The sequence below is a fragment of the Manis javanica genome, chromosome 17, assembly GCF_040802235.1.
Source record: "Manis javanica isolate MJ-LG chromosome 17, MJ_LKY, whole genome shotgun sequence".
NCBI lineage: Eukaryota > Metazoa > Chordata > Mammalia > Pholidota > Manidae > Manis > Manis javanica.
In genome coordinates, this window is record NC_133172.1 from 15,808,587 (window position 1) to 15,826,517 (window position 17,931).

General features: G+C 42.3%; 1 protein-coding gene across 1 annotated transcript in view; it reads left to right on the top strand.

The window, feature by feature from the left end:
* Window positions 1–17,931, top strand: part of LOC140846973 (uncharacterized) — a 77,710-nt gene that overhangs the window by 47,776 nt on the left and 12,003 nt on the right. The window contains exons 3-4 of the mRNA XM_073225592.1: window positions 8,383–8,723; window positions 16,681–16,754. Of these exons, the coding sequence (XP_073081693.1) occupies window positions 8,383–8,723; window positions 16,681–16,749 (410 nt within the window). The 3' untranslated portion in view covers window positions 16,750–16,754. The remainder of the gene's footprint in view (window positions 1–8,382; window positions 8,724–16,680; window positions 16,755–17,931) is intronic.

Genomic DNA, 17,931 nt, shown 5'->3' on the forward strand with positions numbered 1-17,931 from the left:
TTCTTTTTAAGGCTGACTAATGTTCAATTGTGTATATGCACCACATCTTCTTTATCCATTCATCTATGGATGGACACTTAGGTTGCTTCCATTTCATGGCTACTGTAAATAGTGCTGTGATAAACATAGGGGTGCCTCCATCTTTTTCAAACTGGGCTCCTCCATTTATAGGGTAAATTCCTAGGAGTGGAAATCCTGGGTGAAATGGTATTTCTATTTTGAGCTTTTTGAGGAACCTCCATTCTGCCGTCCACAATGGTTGAACTAATTTACCTTCCCACCAGCAGTGTAGGAGGGTTCCCCTTTCTCCACATCCTCGCCAACATTTGTTGTTTGTCTTTTGGATATTGGCCATCCTACGTGGTGTGAGGTGATATCTCATTTTGGTTTTAATTTGCGTTTCTCCGAAGATTAGCAACGTGGAGCATCTTTTCATGTGCCTGTTGGCCATCTGAATTTCTTCTTTGGAGAAGTGTCTTTTCAGCTCCTCTGCCCATTTTTTAATTGGTTTATTTACTTTATTGTTGATGGTGTGTAAGCTGTTTATATAATTTGGATGTCAAACCCTGATTGGATATATCATTTATAAATATATTCTCCCGTAGTGTAGGACGCCTTTTTGTTCTACTGATGATGTCCTTTGATGTACAGAAGCATTTTACTTTGATATAATCCCAGTTGTTTATTTTTGCTTTTGTTTCCCTTGCCCAGGTAGATATATTCAGGAAGACGTTGGTCATGTTCATGTCCAAGAGATTTTTGCCAATGTGTCTCTCTAAGAGTTTTATGGTTTTATGACGTACATTCAGGTCTTTTGATGTTAGAGCCACATCATGGAGTATTATAGAGTCATAAAAAGGAATGAAAATATACTGACATATGGTATAACATAGATGTATTCTGAGAACATTAGCCTAAGTGAAAGCAGCCAGACACAAAAGTCACATACTGTATCATTTCATATGTATGAAATGTCCATACAAGCAAATCCACACACAGAGAAAACAGAGTAGAGACTGCCAGGGTGTGCAGAGAGGAGGGAATGAGGAGTGCCTGCTAATGTGTAAGGGGCGGTTCTTTGGGAAATGATGAAAATGCTGTGGGTTAGATAATGATGATGGTTGCACAAGCTTGTAAATGTGCTGAGTGCCACTGATTTTACTTAAGTTTCTAGAGGTGAATTTTATGGTTTGTGAATTATATCTCAATAACTTTCATAATGTATATCACCAATTTTACCAAGGTGATTATCTGCTGTTCTCCTCTCCTCCCGTCCCCACTCCATTCCCTTTCCTGTCTAGTCCCGTGCCCTCCCCGTGGCTGCCCCAAGGGGCCTTCTCCTGAGGAGCGCATCTGGACCATCCTGAGCCTTGGGCCTCCAGTTGGTGGCAGGGCAACCCACCACGCACACACTCCCATCGCTCACACCTGGAAGAAGTGGGTGCTTCCAGGGAGATATTTATTGTGGGCTTAGGTGTTTAGTGATGTTTAGAGGAGGCTGCACGGGCCAGGGTTGATGGAGGAGGACTGTTCCTGTCAAGTGAACATTTAGGCCCATCCGAAGTTTCATCTGGTCTGCCATGAAGCTCCAGGTGCCGTGCTCTGAAAGCCAGGTTGGCCACCTAAGGGCACCTGAAATACCAAGGACTTCGGAGGCATATAGGCCTCAGATTGAGGCCTTGCCCCTCCTCATGCAATGTGACCTCAGTCCATGGTGAACCTCACTAATGAAGTGGCACAGTGATAGAGACAGTAGTGTGCTCTCGGGCCTGGTGCGCAGGTGTTGAGTAAACGGTGATTTAAATCCCAGGCCCTGCTCTGGCTGGGGCTCCTGCCGCAGCAGTTCGCTGGGCTCAGCCCCTGTTATCAGCTGCCCCCAGGATAGCTCTGAGCCCCTGCCATTCAGCTGGCAGATTCTTCTCTGATTTGTGCTCGCCGCTCCCGGCCATAATCATACATGGATTAGGCAGCCCAAAGTTTTGGAGTTGTGTCCTGAATCCCTTGTTTTCCAAAATATTTACCTGGTGGTCATGAGATATGATGTCAGCCCTCATGAGAGACTTTCTAGTTTCTCCTGGTCAACCTAGATGCATCTCCTGCCATCTTCAACTATTCAAAGGGGTTAACCCTGACCCTTAGCCCTGATGCGCTTCTTACTTCTTCCATTTCCCACATGCCGGCTCCCTTTTTATAAACCTGTAACCTCTCCCCCCCCTTTGGCCTTCATGACCCTGGGCCGAGTTCCTTCCTCTGTCCCCAGTTCTTGCCCCTTTTACCTGACATGCCGTCCACCTTCCAGGTCTTTCTTTCTCATACAGGCTCTCATCCCCACTCCCACCAAAAAGAAACTACAGTTGAAAGCATATCAAAACTCCAAAGGCTTCTTAGTATTCCTCTATTAATTCTATTAACATTTATTGTTTTATTGTTTTAAAATCTATGAGTATAAATAGAGGATCTTATATCTATCTATCTATATGTGGAAACCTATCTGTCTATCTATGTGTGGAAACTTTTATCTATCTATCTGTCTATGTCTGGAAACTTGTTATCTGTCTGTCTACAGCTGGTAACCAAAGTGGCACCAACAATCCTATCAGCTCTTACTTTATGTAGCCATATAAGTCAGCAACTCCCATTTCCTTTTCCCTCCCAATGAAAAACTGTATTTTCCCCGCAAAGGTGTATTTGGCAGCATTCTCCCGCTCTCGTTGAGCCCGCCTCTTCATAGCCTCCCGCTCTGGCCTCTGCTCTTCTGTGATGGGCTTTGATGTTACTGGTCCAGAAATATCAGGTGTCCCCCATGGACGGGGTTGGAAGCAGAATTCTTGGGGTGGAAGCAGGGTTTGAGGCTTGGGTGGAGGCTCGTGCTGGGGCACAGCAGTGGGAATGGGCTCCTGCTGGAGGGAAGTGTGAGATGATGTTCTGTAGTTTGCCGGTCTAGAAGCAGCGGACTGGGTGACCCTGGGCTGGGTAGAGTTGGTCAGGTGTGGTTGGGTTGAGTTGGTCTGGACTGGACCCAGAGATGAGCAGGCAGGACCTGTCAAAGATGCACTTGCTTGCCGGGACGAACCGACTGCAGTAGGTTGAGCTGCGTCCGTAGTTCCAGGCCGGGTAGAGGAAGCCAGAGCTGGCCGGCGTGAGGCCAGAGACTGTGGCTTCCGAGGAACTCGGCGAGCTTGAGGCCTGTCCTCAGTCAGAAAAGGCAGAGGCACCAACTTGACCTTCCCAGGAGGTGGCCGTTCATCCTGGGATGGAGATGGACACTCTCTTTGGACACAGCCGTGTGGTTTCTGGGCTCTGGCATGAGTTTTCCGAAGGCCTCTACCGTCATGTGGAGTATTCAGGCACGGTTTGGTGGCCGGGGGTGCCTGGGGTCTTTGGGGTTCCTTGAATTTCCCAAAGCCTGCGAAGAAGAGAATCCAGTTTCCTTATCAGCCTTCTTCCCCAGCGCGTGAAGAACCTGCACAGGCTCCAGCGTGTGCACGCCTAGCGTGCTTCGATGTTTTTTAAGGTTCTCTTGGCTGAGCTCAGGTTGGTTTTTCTTGCGCTTCATCCTGGGCATGGTTGGCTTTTCCTCTGCCCGGACTTTGCTCCTGGACGGCTCACCCTCCTCAGCTTGCTTGGAGTTGCCTTTTCTCTGTCCTCTCCCCGTACTTCTCTTTTCACCTAGTTTAGATAGAACACTTCAAAATGTGTGGATATTACTTTTTAAACATCATTAAATTAAAACATAGAAAATTTGAAACACTAGTGGAGGGAGGGCGGCCACTACAGATGATACATCTCAGTACATGCTGCCAGTTTTCTACACCACCTTGTTTTCCCTTGTTTTTGTGGAAAGACTTTCAAGATGCCTCTGATTTCATTTTCTACATGGGTGCCCGTTAAGACTCAATATTGGAAGAGAAAGGGACCAGAGAGAAGCAATCTGCCATCCTAATGGAACAGATGAGCAAAAGCCAGATTTTCTTGGAGAGTCAGTGACTTGTCCAAAGTCACACAGCTAGTAAATGTCAAAGTCAAAAGTGAAACGAGGTCAACACTTTCTCCCATTATTTCATGCTATTTTAAACCTGCTACTAAATTTAGGGGCAAAAAAATCTAATGAAAATCTTTTAGGAGTTTCTTTCCTTACCTGACATGGTCAGAGAAGAACAGGAAACACCAACTGTGGATCCCAGAGATGAGGAGAAGATGCTAGAGGATGTCTGAGTGGCTGAAGCCAAAGAGTACGTGTGTCCAGCAGGAAGATTACCGGTCACTGGTCACTTGCTGTGGTCCAAGTCTGTTTACAGACAACTCCGTGGGAACCCCAAGATTCTACAGTTGGTGATAGGTTGGTGGGGGAATGATGTCGCAAGCAGGCAGTTTAAAGGTACGAGGTAGCCAATAGGGAGGTCAGCTTCCCAACAAGAAGACAGGATTGGGTGGAGGCAGTAGTAGGCGAGCTAAAACAACACCTAAATGGCTGTGCTCTGTGAAGGGGGAATCCTACAGGACAGGTGTGATAGCCCCCATTCCCCCCAGGATCTTATGTTAGGGAAATCATCCCAACATTTCTTACAGATACTCATTAATATAAAAAGCTAATAATTATTTGTAATACATTTTGTGACATAACACTACCCATTATATGTACTGTTAGCTAATATAATATCCTTAGGAAGGAGCAACATTTATGTTGAACAGTTGGTTACATTTGTTCCGACATCGTATCAGTTGATCTGCTTAATGAACTTGCCCTTTTTGAGGCGCACAAGAAGGGATTGAGGAGCTCTTTTTGTAACTTGGTCCAAGAATTGGATGAGTTTGTTGAGTGCACCTTGCGAGGAGAGATGTGGTCCAAGGATCTTTCCATTTGGTTTCCTCCCCTTGAATCCTGTCTTCTTTGGGCTGGTGTGGGCTACGCCAGGTTGCACTTGCATATCTCTCTCTCTCTTCTGCTTTCTTTATTTTCTTCATTATAGGCATTGTTTCTGGGACAAGCCTTGAACTGGCGTTCTTCCGCTCATGAATGTTACTTTCCGTCAACTTCCAGCAGCAGGGGTGCTCTTTCTCAGTTCCTGATGCTTCTCAAAATGAACTCTGCCCATTAGATGCAAACACCAGACAGCTAGAAGACATCGCTGATTGCAGGCCTTTCCTCTTCCAGCCTTTGGTTGCAGTTCTTTTGCCCATGATTCGTTGCCTCTGGCTCCTTGGGCTGCCTGGGCACCCTGCCATCACACTCTTTTTTATACACGAGAGGCATTGCTTTCTCTTCCCTTTTCCTTCTCACACAGTGTACCCAGTGTGGCTGAGTAGCCTCCTCCCGCCTTGCAACCCACCACTGTAGAATCTTGGGTCCATGCTTGGGTGCAAGGCAGGCAACCTGAAGAAGAGAATAGTTAGAGAAAGAGGAGGCCCTTCCTGGAGAACAGGGAACAGGCAAGATGAACAGATAGAGGAAAAGAGAGATTCGTGTGGATTTTCCAGTTTCTGAAAGAATTAAGTTGACACATTTTTGGCCTCTTATTAACAGAAGAGACAGTTCAATATATATTACATATATTTTATGTAGCATGATAGTGTAGCAATTGCCATGAATTCTGTACCCTAAAGAGAATAATCTTAAATATATCTTCCCTCTTTGTTTGATGTCAGAGCACCTCATTTACTCACTCACTGGCAGGTGTGTACACTATGGGTGGTTTTTAAATGCTGTGGTTTCGTCTACATGGTTTGTCCTTGTCCCATTTTTGAGGAACCCAAGATTGTACGACATGGTGCATGTTTTCCTCCTGATGGTTGTTATTTTGAAGCATCGTGAACTAACCTGACTTGATGGATTTAGTGGAGAGATTTAAAAGGAGTCTGTGAAAGGGTCGTTTTGGTGAGTCCCAATGTGCGTGCAAACATAAGGACAGATGCCTGCAGCCAGTGGCTGGATTGCTTCTGTTTTTGCTCCCTTGTTTAGTGGAACTCATTAAAGGCTCTGTGACTGTGACGAAGTGAGGTAGGGCTGAGTTGCTAGCGATCTGTATATGTGGTGTAAGCTGGTTTGGTGGAGGAAATGTATGCATCTATTCCTTGTGGCATGCTTTTAGAGGTGCCTAGATTGATCTGGGGACGTTTCCAGTGTGATGAGCACGAGGTATGTGATATGACGTGCCAAGAATCCACCTGAGGATAGAGCATAGATGGAACTTCTTTTTCCTTTATAGGTCACATATTCACTTGTAGACACATATTTCACTTGTAGACTTACTTTTCCTATTAGGAGATATGAGATTTTTCATTGATGGAGGGTGATGCTTATCTGAGAAGAGATTGTGAAGGGTACTGAAGTGTAGAGATAGACCTTTTGCTTAGAAATGTTTGTTAAAATTTTCTCCCTAAGCTTCATATCTGAGATAGCCTTCTTCCATGATATTAGCATGTAATGTGAGGCTACTGACATATGGTAAATGTCTGTAAGCCACACAAGTCTCTCTCTATCTAACAGTCTGGAACTTAACATTAAGCCCTTCCCTGACTTAAAGACTTATATTTATGGTTAGGTATTGCCTTGTCCCAGAGGCCCACCTGCTGTATTTAGTACTCTTCTTCAGGATAACTGGTAGTGTCTTGGTATAACAGAACAAGTCCATCCACCCCTGAGGCTCTTACTCTCCCCATTGTCACTTTTTGATTTGATTCAAGACTGGAATCCCTTAAACCCCTGCGGTTTGGTACCTGGGGGCCCTCCCAGATACCAGTAGATTTTGTTAGTATCAATTATGTTGTTCAGTGCTCCAAATATCCCCCATTCCTGTATTTCCTATCCCACTACATACCTATTAAGGCTTTCTTTTACCTCATGCTGAACGCAGTCCCATCCAAAGACCCAATCGTTGTTAGTTCACATACTTTCTGGAAACTCTGTTATGCCTCAGTCTGGATTTTCTTGTGTCAGTTATGACTGAGTTTGTTTCCACTTGAAGCTTCATCTTTTTGGAAAGTGGAAGTGCAGGATCAATACAGTTTTTCTAGTTTCTGATAGATTCATGCCACAGTTTGTATATAGTCATGTCTGTAGATATTTGTACCATTTGTTCTTTTGGGCTCTACATGCCTATTGGTTATCTTGTTCATGAATTCTAATATTTTATGATTTTATTCTAAAAGCGTATTTTTTCATGAATTCTAAAAGAGTATCAATCACTAAAGTTGAATTACCTAATTGTAACTTTGAATCCATGCCAGGCTAATTTATGTCTTTTCATTTTCCAAATAGCAATTTACTGACATTGACCCCCCTGTTAATCATCATAATTCAAATTGTAAATGCTTGTGGATTTAAATTTGGTCAGAATATGACTGTCCCAGCAATGTTAAGCTAGTGGTCTTTTCACCCATTGATTGATTGATTGATTGATTGATTCATTCATTCATTCATTCAATAACCCTGACTTCTCTGTTTTCCCATCTGTAGATGGTTGCAACAAACAGTAACTGTGTATATAAGGTACTTCCAGAAATTAGAAAAAAAATTCAGTATTATAATTTTCTACATTTTAGTCTGTCATTTAGTACTGTACTCTGCCTTCAGACACACTGTAGGACATGCTGTCTTTGCTGTTCCGCTGTGGTGGAATTTATAGTTTTTCTAACAAGTACAGTTCCTTATGCCTGGTACTGTGTGCAAATTTCAGACTCAAGCTTCACTCTCACCTCTCTGTTTCGTCTTTATACTTTCTAAAATGTAAATACGTACTTGTCCACCTCTAGCGTGACACCTGGCACATGACAGGAACCCAAAAGAACTTTCACTAAGAGTGGGAAGGTAGGTTGATACAGTATTTTTGGAGAGTAGTCAGTATCTTGCAAAATTTTCAGTTTCCATATGCTTCATTCCAGCAATTCAACTCGGAATTTAGATATAGTTGTATACATGTATAGGGATGTTCACATTGCAGCCTGTCTTTAAGGAGGACAGAAAATTGACAACAACTGGAAGTTAATCAGTATTTGGGAAGATTATGTAAATGGTGGAACTTATGATCAGTGGAGTACTTTGCAGCCATTAGAAAGAACAGAAAGGCTGTTTGCATAAATTGACCAGGAAAATCAGCATCTAAGATAGGTTGAAGAATATATATATCTAGTGTGGTGCTTTTATATAAAATAGAGGACACCCATATATGTACAAGTAGGTACTGATGTATTTAAATACATATACAGTTAATGGTACAAAAAAAAAGCCAAAACAAACATCAGTTTAAAAGATTAAAAAATATATATATACAGCAAAAATGAACGTATGCCCTTAAAAAATGTTCGAAAAACCGCACAAAGAAATGGAGGGGTGGGATTTCACTTTGATTCTGTCTGTGACCTGTGTGCTCTTTGGATTCCAAGGGGTTTGCAGGCTCATCGACCTGCGCTACCCACCGCCGGCTGAGGAGGGCGCTGTAGCCCGCAGAATCCCGTCGGCTGGCGCGGCGATGACAGCACCGCGGGCGGTGCCGCATGCGCAGCACCAGGAGCCGAGGCGCAGCGGCGTGAAGTCTTCCCGTCGGAAATCCAGTTGTCGCCGAGGGCGCTGCCAGGGCGGCTCTGTCGCTCTTGGCGTTGCGTGGGCGGCATCTTGGGGCGCAGAGGAGCCAATGGCATCGTGCCCGCCACCGCTGGGGCCAGAGACGCGTCTTTTCCGGACGGCCCTCCGGCAAGAGGAAGGGTGCAGGCCACGCCCCCGAAAGGTGAGCAGCCTCGGCCCGGTGCGGGCCCGTCCCGCCCGCAGCTCCTGGGCCTCGGTCGCTGCCTGAGCGTTGCCGCCGCCGCCGCGCGTGGCCCGCCCGCCTCTTCCTGGGAGTCTGTGACGCTTTCGCTGCTCCACTCGCAGGCTGTGACGTGGACAGCCTGGTTTTTTAATTTCTTCCCGTCCTTCTGAACACGAGGTGCGGGCCATGGTTCCCCGGGTGAAATAGAGAGACGGACTGCTCTCTAAGATGGGCCTGTCAGTGTTGGGGACAGCCCTTACTTACCGAAATGGGGTCCGCCGCATTCCTCAAGCTGTGCTATCTTGGCACAGAAAATAGGAGTAAGAAGAACAAAGGTTGAAAGAAAAACCCACCAGTACAACCAGACTTTTCACCGAAAAAATGTGTGTGTTGTTCCCAGGAATCGCCAAGGGCATCCTGTTGCTTTCTAAGAGGTCTCATTTGAGAAATCGGCTTCCGTATATTCCAACGATTAATTTTGAGGCTTTCCTTTTATGTCCAGTGAGCTCTTCTTCCTTGAGACCTTGCTTTCCCCCATCTCGTACCTCATTAAATCCCCTTCCTTCGTGTTATGAACTTAATATATTTTTTTATGAGAAAATTAAAGTTTATTTGGCTTTGGAATTACATTATAGCATGACCTGTTATACATGAATCCAGAGAAGCAATAGTTCAAATCAAACTCTCCTTCTCCACCACCATCTACTGGACCAGCCATGGAACAGACTGGTAGCAAAGTTCCTGCCCCTGGCGGCCTCAAACCGTGCCTCTGTGACTACTTCCTGGGGGATATGTTGCAGAGGGAATTCTCAAGTCTACTAGAATAAAGACTACAAACTCCAGTGCCTTCAAGGCCTGGGAAGGCAATGGATGGGGGAACTTGGCCAGCTGTGGACAGGTGAGTATGTGGCAACTGCTCTGCAGTTCATGCAAGTGTCAGCAGGCCAGGAGGCAGGACCAGTATGGCCAGATTGTGTGATATTTCTAAGAGAAGGTAGAACCTTTAATTTGTATCTTAATATCTCTCAATTCTTAAATATTGGCCAGTCATTTGAGTACCAGTTGGAAGTTCTTTTTTTTAATTTTTTAAAATTTTGTCATCATTAATCTACAATTACATGAAGAACATTATGTTTACTAGGCTCTCCCCTACCCCAAGTCCCCCCACAAACCCCATTACAGTCACTGTCCATCAGCATAGTAAAATGTTGTAGAATCACTACTTGTGTTCTCTGTGTTGAAAAGCCCTCCCCTTTCCTGCACCCCCCACATTGTGCATGCTAATCACAATACCCGCTTTCTTCTTCCCCGCCCTTATCCCTCCCTACCCTTCCATTCTCCCCACTCTCTTTCCCTTTGGTAACTGTTAGTCCATTCTTGGGTTCTGTGAGTCTGCTGCTGTTTTGTTCCTTCAGTTTTTCTTTTGTTCTTATACTCCACAGATGAGTGAAATCATTTGGTATTTGTCTTTCTCTGCTTGGCTTATTTCACTGAGCATAATACCCTCTAGCTCCATCTATGTTGTTGCAAATGGTAGGATTTATTTTCTTCTTACGGCTGAATAATATTTCATTGTGTATATGTACCACATCTTCTTTATCCATTCATCTACTGATGGACACTTAGGTTGCTTCCATTTCGTGGCTATTGTGAATAGTGCTACGATAAACATAGGGGTTCTTCTGTCTTTTTCAAACTGGAGTGCTGCATCCTTAGGGTAACTTCGTAGTAGTGGAATTCCTGGGTCAAATGGTAAGTCTATTTTGAGCATTTTGGGGGAACCTCCATATTGCTTTCCACAATGGCTGAACTAATTTATATTTCCACCAACAGTGTAGGAGGGTTCCTCTTTCTCTACAACCTCGCCAACATTTTTTGTTTGTCTTTTGGATGGTAGCCATCCTTACTGGTGTGAGGTGATATCTCATTGTGGTTTAATTTGCATTTCTCTGATAACTAGCGATGTGGAGCATCTTTTCATGTGTCTGTTGGCCATCTGAAGTTTTTCTTTGGAGAACTGTCTGTTCAGCTCCTCTGCCCATTTTTTAATTGGATTATTTGGTTTTTGTTTGTTGAGGTGCGTGATCACTTTATATATATTGGATGTCCAGCCTTTATCGGATCTGTCATTTATGAATAAATTCTCTCATACTGTAGGGTACCTTTTTGTTCTATTGATGGTGTCCTTTGCTGTATAGAAGCTTTTCAGCTTTATATAGTCCCACTTGTTCATTTTTGCTTTTGTTTTCCTTGCCCGGGGAGATATATTCATGAAGAAGTCACTCATGCTTATGTCCAAGAGATTTTTGTCTATATTTTTTTCTAAGAGTTTTATGGTTTCATGATTTACATTCAGGTCTTTGATCCATTCTGAATTTATTTTTGTGTATGGGGTTAGACAGTAATCCAGTTTCATTCTCTTACATGTAGCTGTCCAGTTTTGCCAGCACCATCTGTGGAAGAGACTGTCAGTTTGTCATCGTACGTCCATGGCTCCTGTATCAAATATTAATTGACCATATATGTTTGAGTTAATGTCTGGAGTCTCTAATCTGTTCCACTGGTCTGTGGCTCTGTTCTTGTGTCTGTACCAAATTTTCTTGATTACTATGGCTTTGTAGTAGAGCTTGAAGTTGGGGAGTGAGATCTCCGCCACTTTATTCTTCTTTCTCAGGATTGCTTTGGCTATTCGGGGTCTTTGGTGTTTCCATATGAATTTTTGAAATATTTGTTACAGTTCGTTGAAGAATGTTGTTGCTAATTTGATAGGAAATGCATCAAATCTGTATATTGCTTTTGGCAGGATGGCCATTTTGACAGTATTAATTCTTCCTAGCCAAGAGCATGGGATGAGTTTCCATTTGTTAGTGTCCTTTTTAATTTCTCTTAAGAGTGTCATAGTTTTCAGGGTATAAGTCTTTCACTTCTTTGGTTAGGTTTATTCCTGGGTATTTTATTCTTTTTAATGCATTTGTGAATGGAATTCTTTTCCTGATTTCTCTTTCTATTGGCTCATTGTTAGTGTATGGGAAAGCACAGATTTCTGTGTGTTAATTTTGTATCCTGCAACTTTTCTGTATTCCGATATCAGTTCTAGTAGTTTTGGAGTGGAGTCTTTAGGAATTTTTTATGTACAATATCATGTCATTTGCAAGTAGTGACAGTTTAACTTCTTCTTTACCAATCTGGATTCCTTGTATTTCTTTGTTTTGTCTAATTACCATGTCTAGGACCTCCAGTACTATGTTAAATGACAGTGGGGAGGGTGGGCATCCCTGTCTTGTTCCTGATCTCAGAGGAAAAGCTTTCAGCTTCTCGCTGTCCAGTATGATGTTGGCTGTGAGTTTATCATATATCGCCTTTATTATGTTGAGGTACTTGCCCTCTATAGCCATTTTGCTGAGAGTTTTTATCATGAATGGATGTTGAATTTTGTCAGATGTTTTTTCAGCATCTATGGAGATAATCATGTCGTTTTTGTCTTTCTTTTTTTGATGTGGTGGATGATGTTGATGGATTTTCAAATGTTATACCATCCTTGCATCCTTGGGATGGATCCCACATGGTCGTGGTGTATGATCCTTTTGATATATTTTTTAAGTCGGTTTGCTAATATTTTATTGAGTATTTTTGCATCTCTGTTCCTCAGGGATATTGGTCTGTAATTTTCTTTTTTGGTGGGGTCTTTGCCTAGTTTTGGTATTATGGTGATGTTGGCTTAATAGAATGAGTTTGGGAGTATTCCTTCCTCTTCTATTTTTTTGGAAAACTTTAAGGAGAATGAGTATTATATCTTCTCTGTATGTCTGATATAGTTCCAAGGTAAATCCTTCTGGCCCGTGTGTTTTTTTCTTAGGTAGTTTTTTGATTACCGCTTCAATTTCTTTGCTGGTAATTGGTTTGTTTAGATTTTATGTTTCTTGCTTGGTTAGTTTTGGAAGGTTGTATTTTTCTAGGAAGTTGTCCATTTCTCCTAGGTATTGCAGCTTCTTAGCATATAGGTTTTCATAGTAGTCTCTAATAATTCTTTGTATTTTTGTTGGGTCTGTCGTGATGTTTCCTTTCTCATTTCTGATTCTGTTGATGTGTGTTGACTCTCTTTTTCTCTTAATAAGTCTGGCTAGAGGCTTATCTATTTTCTTCATTTTCTCAAAGAACCAGCTTTTGGTTTCATTGATTTTTTTCTGTTGTTTTATTCTTCTCAATTTTGTTTATTTCTTCTCTGATCTTTATTATGTCCCTCCTTCTGCTGACGTTAGGGCTCATTTGTTCTTCTTTTTCCAATTTTGATAATTGTGACATTAGACTATTCAACAAACGTTCTTCCTTCTTTAAATATGCCTGGATTGCTATATACTTTCCTATTAAGACTGCTTTCGCTGCGTCCCACAGAAGTTGGGGCTTTGTGTTGTTGTTGTCATTTATTTCCATATATTGCTGGATCTCCATTTTAATTTGGTCGTTGATCCATTGACTATTTAGAAGCGTGTTGTTAAGCCTCCATGTGTTTGTGAGCCTTTTGGCCTCCTTGGTACAATTTATTTCTAGTTTTATACCTTTCTGGTCTGAAAAGTTGTTTGGTATGATTTCAGTTTTTTTTAATTTACTGAGGTCTTTTTGTGGCCTAGTATGTGGTCTATTCTGGAGAATGTTCCATGCGCACTTGAGAAGAATGTGCATCCTTTTGCTTTTGGATGTAGAGTTCTATAGATGTCTATTAGGTCCATCTGTTCTAGTGTGTTGTTCAGTGCCTCTGTGTCCTTACTTATTTTCTTTCTGGTGGATCTGTCCTTTGGAGTTGAGTGGTGTGTTGAAGTCTTCCAAATTGAATGCATTGCCTTCTATTTCCTCCTTTAATTGTTAGTATTTGTTTCACATATGTTGGTGCTCCTGTGTTGGGTGCATATATATTTATAATGGTTATATCCTCTTGATGGACTGAGCCCTTTATCATTATGTAATGTCCTTCTTTATCTCTTCTTACTTTCTTTGTTTTGAAGTCTATTTTGTCTGATACTAGTACTGCAACACCTGCTGTTTTCTCCCTATTGTTTGCATGAAATATCTTTTTCCATCCCTTGACTTTTAATCTGTGCATGTCTTTGGGTTTGAGGTGAGTCTTTTGTAAGCAGCATATAGATGGGTCTTGTTTTTTTATCCATTCATTGACTCTATGTCTTTTGATTGGTGAATTCAGTCCATTTACATTTAGGGTGATTATTGAAAGATATGTACTTATTGCCATTTCAGGCTTTAGATTCATGGTTACCAAAGGTTCCAGATTACTTTCCTTACTATCTAAGAGTCTAACTTAACTCACTTAGTATTCTATTACAAACACAATCTAAAGATTCTTTTCTATTTCTCCTCCTTTTTTTCCTCCTTCATTCTTTATATATTAGGTATCAAATTCTGTACTTTTTGTCTATCCCTTGATTGACTTTTGGGATAGTTAATTTAATTTTTCATTTGCCTTGCAATCAGCTCCTCCACCCTCCCTATCGTGATTTCACTACCTCTGGTGACATCTATCCAACCCTAGGAACCACTTCCATCTATAGCAGTCCCTCCAAAATAGATGGCAGAGATTGTTTGTGGGAGGTAAACTCTCTCAGCTTTTGCTTATCTGGAAATTGTTTAATCCCTCCTTCAAATTTAAATGATAATCTTGCTGTATGAAGTAATCTTGGTTCTAGGACCTTCTGCTCCATGGAATTTAATACATCATGCCTCTCACTTCTGGCCTGTAAAGTTTCTGCTGAGAAGTCTGATGTTAGTCTTATGGGCTTTCCTTTGTATGTGATCTTATTTCTGCCTCTGGCTGCTTTTAACAGTCTGTGCTTATCCTTGATCTTTCCCATTTTAATTACTATGTGTCTTGCTGTTGTCTTCCTTGGGACCCTTGTGTTGAGGGATCTGTGGATCTCCATGGCCTGACAGACTAAGTCCTTCCCCAGATTGGGGAAGTTTTCAGCAACTACCTCCTCAAAGACACTTTCTGTCCCTTTCTCTCTCTCTTCTTCTTCTGGTATCCCTATGATGCGAATATTGTTCCGCTTGGATTGGTCACACAGTACTCTCAATATTCTTTCAGGTTTAGAGATCCTTTTTTCTCTTTGTGCCTCAGCTTCTTTGTATTCCTCTTCTCTAGTTTCAATTTCATTTATTGTCTCCTCCACCATATCCAACCTTCTTTTAATACCCTCCATCGTGCTTTTTAACGATTGGATCTCTGACCTGAATTTATTCCTGGGTTCTTGGATGTCTTTCCATACCTCCATTAGGATGTTGATGGTTTTTATTTTGAACTCTCTTTCAGGAAGAGTCACGAGGTCCGTATCATTTAAATCTTTCTCAGGAGTTGTATTAACAATTTTACTCTGGAGAAGGTTCCTTTGGCGTTTCATGTTTTTATATGTCGCCCTCTAGTGTCCAGAAGCTCTATTCTGGAACTGCTGAGCCCCTGAAGCAATGTTGGGGTTTACAGGGGAGCGGTACTGGTGCCTGGGGAGAGGAAAGAGCTGTTCCCCACCTCCTGGCCGTTGTGCCTGTCTCCACTGCCTGAGCCAGTGGGCGGGTCACACAGGTATAAGTTTTTGTCCCAGAGCAGCCAGATATGGATCCCTTCTTTCCACAAGCGGCCGGAATCCCAATCTCCCCAGGAACTCTGCCTGTTTTAACTTTCCAACCCAGTAGTCATGCGAGTCTCATGAAAGCACCAAGAAATATAGGTTTCTGCTCCCAGAGCAGATCTCCGGAGCTAGGTATTCAGCAGTCCCAAGCCTTCCACTCCCACCCTGCTCCGTTTGTCTTCCTCCTGCCGGTGAGCTGGGGTGGGGGAGGGGCTCAGGTTCCTTGGAGCCACAGCTCTGGTACGTTACCCCGTTCACTGAGGTCTACTCTTTTCTCCAGGTGTGTGCAGTCTGGTGCCGTCCTCTTTCCAGTTGCTGTCTCAGGATTAGTTGCCCCAATTAAATTTTCTAATTGTATCCAGTTTTAGGAGGAAGCCTCTGTCTCTCCTCTCACACTGCCATCTTTAATCCCGTTGTCCTGAATATCTTTTTAATCTGTCCTCTCTCCTCCACCAGCATCCTAATATAGAACTTGCCTGATCTGTTTACTGCTTTTAGGTCCTGATGAGTGTATACATTTATCGATTCTTGTTTCCTTCTGGTCCATTCTTCACACAAGACATTTTTTTAATAGGCAACTTGGAAATTTCTCATGAATATCACACAAAAACGTTGCTTTAAGAATAAAAACAAACTCTTTTCCATCACCTTTAAGACTCTGCGTGGTCTAGAATCCCCTCTCTTTGCCGAGCCCCATCTTGTGTCACTTTTGCCCTCACTTTCTATACTTCAGGAATGCTGAACTAACCTTAATTGATTCTATATAAATCCTAACGAAGGCAGCTCAGATACTACCATTTTACTACCACTCCTAGGCTTGTTAAATGAAGTTCATGGCCCCTTTTTTATCAGGTTTTTCTTTTAAAATATGGACTTGAGGTTCACTCCTGGTTGCATTTGATGGCATCCGTTGTGTTAGGACCAAAAATAAAGTGTAAAGATGAAAGAATTGGAGTTAAAGGTTTCAGTCAACATGTGTGTATTAATGACACCTTAGTGCTCACGATTGGGCTAGATTTTATTGGGGACGCAGGAGTTCTGGCCACCTGTGATCTTAGATGTGTCATATTTGTTGAGCCCTTTGCACTGTTCTGTTGCCTTGTCTGTTTTCAAGAGGTGGAAGCAGACAGAGGGTGAGTATAGATCGCTACCAGGTGGGGTTGAATAAGTGGAGCATCAGAGTGCAGAGTAGGGAGAAGAGAGGACCTACTTTTGGGTTCTGCTTTTCATTTTCAAGGAGACTTCATTCTATGCAGAGAAACTGGTTGATCTAAAATTTGTCTCACAAGAAAATGTATTAACAGGTGGAAAGACTATCCCAGTTGGACAGCACATGCCAGGGACTCGTTTCTTCGCTGTCAAAGTTCCTTTGAAAAAGGTAAGCAGTATTCTTTCAGAAATCCACATGCACCGTGTAGAACACTGGTTCTCAAACCTGTCACACCCCATTTTCCTTTTTTATAGCAAATAGTTTGTAATGCCCCTTTAGTATCATGAAATGAAGTTCATGTAAGTACAACCTACTCCCTTACATAATTTTAAGGAAAGGAAAACGATGTAATGCTCTAAGTATAGCATAAAGAATGCGATAATGGAATGATAATGTAATATGTATTTACACGTCAATAAGTAAATGTTTGGCCATAACTATGCTAGAAATAAGGAAATAGTTACTTGTTCCATGAGATCAAAAAACTAAATGCGGACTGATCTAGGTGAGTCATTTTGCCTAAGTGGCTGGAGTTTCCATGATAATGAACAGCTTTTAGTAGATTTCCAAATAATACAAAGTGTTCACTTGGTTGATAAGGTGATTACTGTCCTGGAAAATGGATTATACATTAAAACTGCAAAAAAAAGCCTTTATATTTATTCTTGAAATGAAATTGGATTCTAAGGCTTAACTTTCGAACAGTTTTTTCACATACATTAATGTTGACTAGAACATTCCCATGTCATTAGGGTGTAAGACATATTTGTCAGACTGTTCTGAATTTGGCCAGATGTCTAGCATCTGTGACCCTACCCACTAAATGCCCTTGAGACTCCTTTGCTGCCGTTGTCACAACCCCAGAAATAACCTGAATCAGCATGGTCATGATTTCAGCATGGAAACTCTGACAATTGAACTGAGAAAGGAAAAGGTAGGGAAAGCATTTGACTGACATAAGAAAGGTGAGAAGAGGTTTATGTGTCTAATTAAACTGCCCAGCGTAGCATGGATTTTTCTCTGGAAGAGCTCAACTTTTAATATAATGAGAATCTATGTAATTTGTGATTCATAGGTTAGAGTTCCTTTTTTACTTGTGTTGTGCCCCATTTCTTTGAGTACCCATGCGGAGTCGCAGTCACCAAGCTCAGTCGCGAGATGCAAAAACAGAACAGGTTTTTATTGGTAGTTCAAACCAGGGTCTCAGCAGCCCGAACACTGGACACAATCTGAGACCCTGAACAAAGTTCCCTTTTTGCTTTTATACCTTGGTAAGTGGCAAATACAGCAAAAGCAGTTAGCAAATACAGCTAAAATGGTTAGCGGCTTTCCAAGGGGCAGATCT